This window comes from Neltuma alba, unplaced genomic scaffold, assembly GCF_004799145.2.
Source record: "Neltuma alba isolate B1F8T4 unplaced genomic scaffold, ASM479914v2 tig00010247_pilon, whole genome shotgun sequence".
In the NCBI taxonomy this organism is placed as follows: domain Eukaryota; kingdom Viridiplantae; phylum Streptophyta; class Magnoliopsida; order Fabales; family Fabaceae; genus Neltuma; species Neltuma alba.
The window spans coordinates 569918-577727 of NW_021635174.1; the positions used below are offsets into that span (position 1 = coordinate 569918).

Consider the following 7810-nt stretch of genomic DNA (forward strand, 5'->3'; position numbering starts at 1 on the left):
TTATAAGAATAAAGTTTATTCCCAAAGATAAATCACAAGTAGCATAATTAATTATTTTCTTTCAAGTTTACCCTTATTAGATAAATAAAGAAAATGGGTGAGATAAAATGTATAACACTTTGTTTCAATGCCCTTTCTTTAATAGGAACAAATATGAAAGTTTTTATAAATTTAATATATTTATTGGTATATTAATATGAGAATGTAATACAAGTAATTTATATATAATAACAGTAACAAAGTGGTACTTATCTTAGATTTATTGGTATATTAATATGAGAATCTAATACAAGTAATTTATATATAATAACAATAACAAAGTGGTACTTATCTTAGATGGTTTAAACACAGCATTTGAAGGCATATATATTTGATTCACTGATTGGCAATTGAAGGATTTAATTTGATTATTGATTTTTGGGATTTACAAAATTTCCATAATTTGCATATTTGTAACCAATCTTTTTATGGTTATAACCAACCTTTCATAATTTTCAACTGAGCTGTCATTATTCACACGTCATGTTGTCAATCACATGCAAGCACTTTCGTCCACGTACTTTTATTTTGAACCCTGATCTTCATGTCATTTCATAAATTCTCGGTCCTTCAGTGTATTTGTGCGTGAGAGAGAGAGGGAAAAGCAAGAAGGTCAAGAGCAACAACAGACGACGAGGTCTACGAGATATCAATCACGGGCTCTCTCGAAGCCTAAAGGGAGGAGTGACACTAAAACTACTCAACAAGGGGCAAAGATGAGCAAAGAGTTCATGAAGCCCATAAAAGAAATGTTACTTCAAGCTGCTTCGTCTTTCAAATCTAATCCCTAGCTAGGCGGCTTAACTTGGTCATTAACAGTAGATCCAACATCATTCTCACCAGGACCCTGAAGTTGTACTTCCTCTCATCCATGTTATAAGAAGTCTTCTAAAAAGTTTTTTTGGTCTATTTTATTTATAAAATCTGAAATGGGTATTTAATTTATATTGACTACAAATTTGGAAAACATAAACACGGATCGTACGGGGGAATATTAATGTTGATTTTAAGTCAAAACTGACCTCAGCAAAAGATCACAAGCCACCGGAACTCCCAATCACATTTGCTTTCAAGAAGATAATAAAACATTATATGTATATAACGCGACACAGAAATAGGATTCTTCTCCAGTTAAACGTTAAAACAGGAATTAAAACCAGCAAGTGCTATATAAACAAAACCACGAGGCAAAACATTCATCCTTCATCCCCGAAGTTGTGACAGCGTCATAACAACATTGATGCCAAAAGTCAATGATACAAAGTAGAAAATAGCTCTATCACCTGAACCATTATAAAATTCGCGTCCTAATAGTAACTTCAGCTGATTTAGTCCAAGTAACGTTAATAGACTACAATTAACAAAACTTGTGACTCACTCTTGAGAAATCGGATCTCGGATCTAACCAAAAATAGTTTGAGCTTTGTTAAGGATCACACCTTCATATTTCACCTGAAACCACTTCATGGCATCTTCCTTAGTGACGCGATGCTGAATACCAACACGAGACTTGCACCTACGACGACGGCCAACACGATAACCCGGGCGTTCCAGTACAACATAAAAGTCCATACCATAAATGCCAGTTGAGGGATCATATCTGAAGCATAACCATAAATTAGCCCCCAAAAAAAACAAAAGAAAAAAGAAAAAAACAGAAAATATAGATCTGAAGCAGAACCATAGATTAGCAAAAGACAGCAGATATAGATTAATGCTTTGGCTTGCACTGACAGTCAACAGTCATTTGAATTAAGACAGAACTGCCATGCATCAACATACAAGTAGAGACACGCAGAATGTGCAAGAACAGAGATAAGAAAACAAGTTTAGCTGACCAATAAAAAAGAAAGGCATTTAACGTTCAAGGAATATTTTGAGTTGCATCTTCGTTCATATTTTTCATAGACACGGATATGGTTCAGCACGCAAAACTAATTAATTAGATTGAGGAACTCATCACAGTCGAATGAAGAAATTTATGTCAGCAGAACCTCAAATTGTGAATAGATGCATATAATGTATGAGCGTTGCAGCTTACTTGATCCCCAGATCAATGTGCTCCTGAATACCAAAGCCGAAACACCCAGTATCACTAAAGTTTCGCCTTAGAAGTTCGTATTCCTTCACTTTCAGACCACTCTCCAAAAGCTGCATTGCTTTCTCACCTCTAACAGTAACATAGCATGCAATTTTTTCATTTCTTCTAATCCCAAAGGATCGAACAGTGTACCTTGCTGTCAACAAGTAGTAAAGAAAATTAAAATCAATCAGTAAACAGCCCCACATGCCCAGTATAGAAGGTGGCCCAAACAGATTTGCAGCTGCAGGAGTGAACAAAATTGAAACTCATCAACAATCAAAACATCTTTTCCTTTGAAGATATATAGATAAATAAAGGTCGGAACAACCAGAGTTGTGCTATATCTCTAGAGCACTTGTTTATTTTTCATTGTTGGGAATGGATGAGAACTCAATAACTCGGTTGGGTCCACCAAGGAGTAACAGAACTGACATGTTCAATTGATCACAGTATCTACATTCAGAAGGATCTTGTACAAGGGATTTCTGCAGTAAGCGCCTACATTGACCCGATGAACCCCATTTTGAATCCCCCCCCCCCCCAAAAAAAAGAAAAGGCAGCCCACTAGGATTGGATACCTTATCTTGTGGGGGGCAAAAAAAAGGTTACAAATAGTACTAGCATTTGTAACTATTGTCACTCGAACTCCGAATCTAAATAGCAATCACATCAATAATCCTAACTCCATAAATACTCAACAAGCATTCTGATCGACAGAGCTTTCAAACCATGAAGTATTCTTCATGTCCATCAATGAATATTCGAATCACAAGGAAAGTGTGCCTAGACAATCGTTAAAAGCCGAATATTTCCATTCATTTACCTAATAAACTAGCGACTCACTTTATAACACACCAGTCTTACGCAATTAATTTCACTTTAACCGAAGCCGAAAATTGCAGATGATGATCTAGTTCAACATAACACGAAGAAAAACAAAGCAAAGATCAAGATATAACCTTTCGAGAATACGGGGGTTTGGCCACTGAGTTGCTCAAGCACCTAGAATAACAAAAGAAAGTACAGAAAATGCACGTCATCAAAATGTCGAAGCCAAAAATGAACACCAGAAGAGCTGCAAATGCGAAATCGGCAATAACAAATACCTTGGCAGCACGGGTGAGACGATCTCCACTCTCACCAACTGAGATGTTGAGGACGAGCTTCTGGACTTTGATTTCCCTCATTGGGTTCGACAATTTCTTCTCTGAAGCCTGCTCTCCGTGCGTTTCAGAACCAACAAAAACAATTCATTCAGATTTATGAGCCATTGAAGAAAATAAACAATGAAATTCGAAAGCAACAAAACAGACGAAAGATTTACCATTGGGATTGAATCCTAAGAAGAATTGCAGCAGAGAGGCAGGATGAGAGTAGTATAAAACAGTATTTATGGGCAGCTAGGGTTTTTGATTAGGGGAATGACCGGGACGGAGCTTAATATTCTCCAGCCATAACCGAAAACATATTTTTAAATAATTTTTATTTTATTTTCCAATAAAAGAAATCTATTTAGGGGAAATGGCAAATAAAGACCTTTGAAAATATAAAATGGCAATTTGGGTACCTCAATTCACAAAATAGCTATCAGAGACCGGGTCCTAAATTGCAATTATGAAATGCAAGAGACCGGGTCCTAAATTGCAATTATGAAATGCAGGAGAAAAGTCAAAAATGTCATTCCCTTTCTCTTCTTTCCGTCTCATCCCCTCCCTCTTTTTCTTTCTTCTCTTTCTCTCTCTCTCTCTCTCTCTCGTCCTTCTCTTTACTGCTACTGAATCAAGCTCAAAGCATAGCACTCTAGTCCTCACCTCAGCCACGTCTCTCACTTCAGAATTTAGAGGGAGAGAAAGGCGATGCTATGTTCTGATTCTTCCACCATAGCTCAAAACCCTATCTCCATTTCCACCTTCCATAGCCACAAACCTGGTGCAGCGAAGAAGGATCTGTACCTTAGAATATTTGGTAAAGTTTCAACTTGTACTATTATCTCTTGTAACAAAATAATATTGCGATGGTTTGTTGGATTTTGAATAGAAAATCTACTTTGAAATTATTATTCCTTGTCTCGGAGAGAGAAGGAACAGTGTAGCAAAGCATGTTGGAGCATTGTTTTATGCTTGTTTAAGATTATGTGTAATGCTTACAGAGTGTGATATTCTGCCCCTGCTTGAACTAAGTACCAAATCTGCAACATTATTTGATTCATCTTTTATCGCCTTGGATATATCAGAACAGTTATGGAGGAAATCAAGAAATGAAAATTCATGATTAACTTTCATTAGTCAATTTATCAATTTCATGGAGAAAGTCAAAGGCTATTTTAATGTGTATGTGTCTTTTTATATATAGTTTGAACTTTTTTGTGTTTACATACCCAAAAAACATACCAAGATCATATTGGATTTTGTCTTGCATACAGGACAATTCTTCCAAATGGAACAAGGTGTCAAGAAATTCTTTGAGAACTATGGTTAGATTAGGAAATACATTTCAATTTGATGGTGACAAGTTCATAATCTACTCCTCCTTAAAGAATGAAAGCTTGGATGATTCATTGCATGTGAATGAGGAAGGGAAGTCAACTTTATGATGGAATGTAAGACTCAAGATTGCATGAGGTGTAGCTCGTAATTAGTTTCCTTGTACAAGGGGTTCAACTCACTGAACTTGTCATTAATCTTACTAAACTTGTCATTTACTGTTTATCAGAAGTAGTTGCTGTCAGAAATCTGCAAATTTTAATTTCAACAGATAAATTTGAAATTGTATGAAACCTTATGGGAACTTGTTATTTGCTATACTCAATTTGTCATTTGTCATAGTAAACTCGTTACTTCGTAAATCAATATGAAAATTCAGTCATTTTGACAGAGAAATTTGAAATTGTGTGAAGACCTGATGGAACTTGTCATTTGCCAAACTCAACTTATCATTTGCCATAGTAAACTTGTCACTTCATAAGTCAATATGAAAATTCAGTCATTTTAACGAAGAAATTTGAAATTGTATGAAAATCTCATAGGAAATTGTCATTTGCTATACTCAACTTGTTATTTGCCATAGTAAACTTGTCACTTCATAAATCAATGTGAAAATTCATTCATTTTTTTGAAATTATATGAAAACCTTATGGGGACTTGTCATTTGCCAAACTCAACTTGTTATTTGCCATAGTAAACTTGTCACTTCGTAAATCAATGTAGAAATTCAATCATTTTAATGGAGAAATTTGAAATTGTATGAAAACCTTATGGGAACTTGTCATTTGCCAAACTCAATTTGTTATTTGCTATAGTAAATTTGTCACTTCGTAAATCAACGTGAAAATTCTGTCATTTTGATAGAGAAATTTGAAATTGCATAAAAACCTTATGGAAACTTGTCATTTGCCAAATTCAACTTGTCATTTGTCATAGTTAACTTGTTACTTTATAAATCAATGTGGAAATTCAGTCATTTCAATAGAGAAATTTAAAATTGTATGAAATTCTTATGGGAACTTATCATTTGTCATATTCAACTTGTTATTTGTCATAGTAAACTTTTCACTTCGTAAATCAATATGAAAATTCAGTCATTTTAACAGAGAAATTTGAAATTGTATGAAAACCTTATGTGAACTTGTCATTTGTCAAACTCAACTTGTCATCTGCCATAGTAAACTTGTCATTTCATAAATCAATATGAAAATTTAGTCATTTTAACAGAGAAATTTGAAATTGTATGAAAACCTTATGAGAACTTGTTATTTATCATACTCAACTTATCATTTGTCATAGTGAACTTATCACTTCTGATAAGGTTTTTATACAAGTTTACATTTCTCTTCGTAAATGATAATTTCCAGAATTCTTTGACAACAACTAGTTTTTTACAATGAAAGGAGGTAACAGTTGTTAATTCGAGTATATCAGTAGGAGATGAGGTTGTAGAATAAAGAGAGATTATGGAGAATGAGAGCTTTTATATGAAGAGTACTATATTAGGCTATTAGCATTACATGTTTTGCAGAAAATTAAATATGGAAGCTACACGATTAACATGTTTTCATTTTTTCCATTGCAAATCAATGGGTTGGGAAACACATAGAAGAACGTCACGGTTCTAGAGAAGAAGAATGAAATCGAAGGAGAGTAGAAGAAGGAAAGAGAAGAAAGAGGGGGGAGAGAGAGAGAGAAAGGAAGTCAGAAATTTACGTTTCCAGAGAGGGAGAGTAGGACAAAGAGAGAGAGGAAGAGAAGAAGGAAAGAGAAAGAAATGAGGTGCTGGAAGAAAGAGAAAAGGAAGGGCATTTTAGTCATTTGGGCTTCATTTCATAATTGCAATCTAGGACCCGGTCTCTGATGGCAATTTTATGAATTGAAGTACCCAAATTGCCATTTTATATTTTCAAGGGTCTTTATTTGCCATTTCCCCATCTATTTATCTATTACTGTATAAAAGTAAAGTACAAAACATGACTTACTAACAGACTGCCACTTTAGTTTCACTAGAATATAGATAAATAGGTTTTTTTTTCTTTTTTTTAAAGCCAAAATTTAATGACCAACTCTTTATTTTTGTGTTATTCACCACCATAATGCATGTTCCTCCTTATTTCCACTACCTATCTCTTTTTGTAATAGAATCAGTTAGTTATCTCTCATAATGTAATATTTTTTATTTAAATGGTTTTAATTGAATTCTTGGGATGTATTGTTTATTTATATTTTAGTTGAATTGTTTGCAGATAAATTTTTTATTTTTATTTTTGTTAAAGCCACATTTTTACCCATGATCTCTCTATTTATGCATTTTTCTTGAGAAGTCGTTTGATCATATTCATTTGAGTACACGTTTTATGTCTTTCTATTTATTTTTGCAAAATAATGATTTTTGTTAATGGTAGATAAATCTACTTTTTTTTTTAATTTTTTATTAATGCAATTAATTCCGATTTATTATAGAATTTATTGCAATTATCTCCAATAATGAGTCTTATTTCTTCTACTTTTTGTAAAAACCAAAATACCCTTTATATGCAAATATTTTAAATTAAAAAAATAAATAAAATTATATAACTTCTCTTATCACGAAAATTGTGGCTTATATGCGAGGCATGATGTATGTTCAAAATTTGAAATTTGGTGGTATTATTTAGAATTAATTATGCTTGAAATTTAATTTCAGCTGATCTATTAGTATATTAAAAATAATACCCTACGCTCTAAATCTAAACTATTATTTATACCTGAAACATTTATTATTTTTTATTTATGAATTATTTTGAAATCTAATTCAAATGAAAGATTATTTTACTTCTACTATTTAGAATTAAAATTTATTTTAAAATAAAATAAAATATTAATTTTTAAGGAAAACAATCGATTTTAATGCAAGGAATAGTGCTGTATATTTATTATTTTTAGATGATAATTTTTTATAAATAAATAATGTGCATTCAATTTTCTGTGTTTAAAAAAACTAGTTCAGTGCTCGTGCAATGCACGGGGTATATTCAAGACAAATAAAAAGTTTTATAACTAACACTTTTTATCTTTTTTTTTTTTTTACATGCAATAATTGTTGGGACAAAGAAAAACCTAATAGATGGAAGGATCATAACTCAAGTAGAAAATCAGTTTAAGACCTTGATTTGATAATAATTAATTATATTTTCAGTTGGATCCGCACAAAACTAAATGG

At 32.8% G+C, this 7810-nt stretch overlaps 1 protein-coding gene across 1 annotated transcript; it reads right to left on the reverse strand.

The window, feature by feature from the left end:
* Window positions 1-1185: 1185 nt before the first annotated feature.
* On the reverse strand, window positions 1186-3542 carry LOC114755289 (60S ribosomal protein L11). The gene is made up of 5 exons (XM_028944151.1): window positions 3447-3542; window positions 3229-3336; window positions 3082-3124; window positions 2081-2276; window positions 1186-1639 (listed from the first exon to the last, which is right to left on the reverse strand). Exons 1-5 carry the CDS (start codon window positions 3447-3449, stop codon window positions 1441-1443), a joined length of 549 nt encoding a protein of 182 aa, XP_028799984.1. The 5' UTR covers window positions 3450-3542; the 3' UTR covers window positions 1186-1440.
* Between the last annotated feature and the right edge of the window lie 4268 nt (window positions 3543-7810).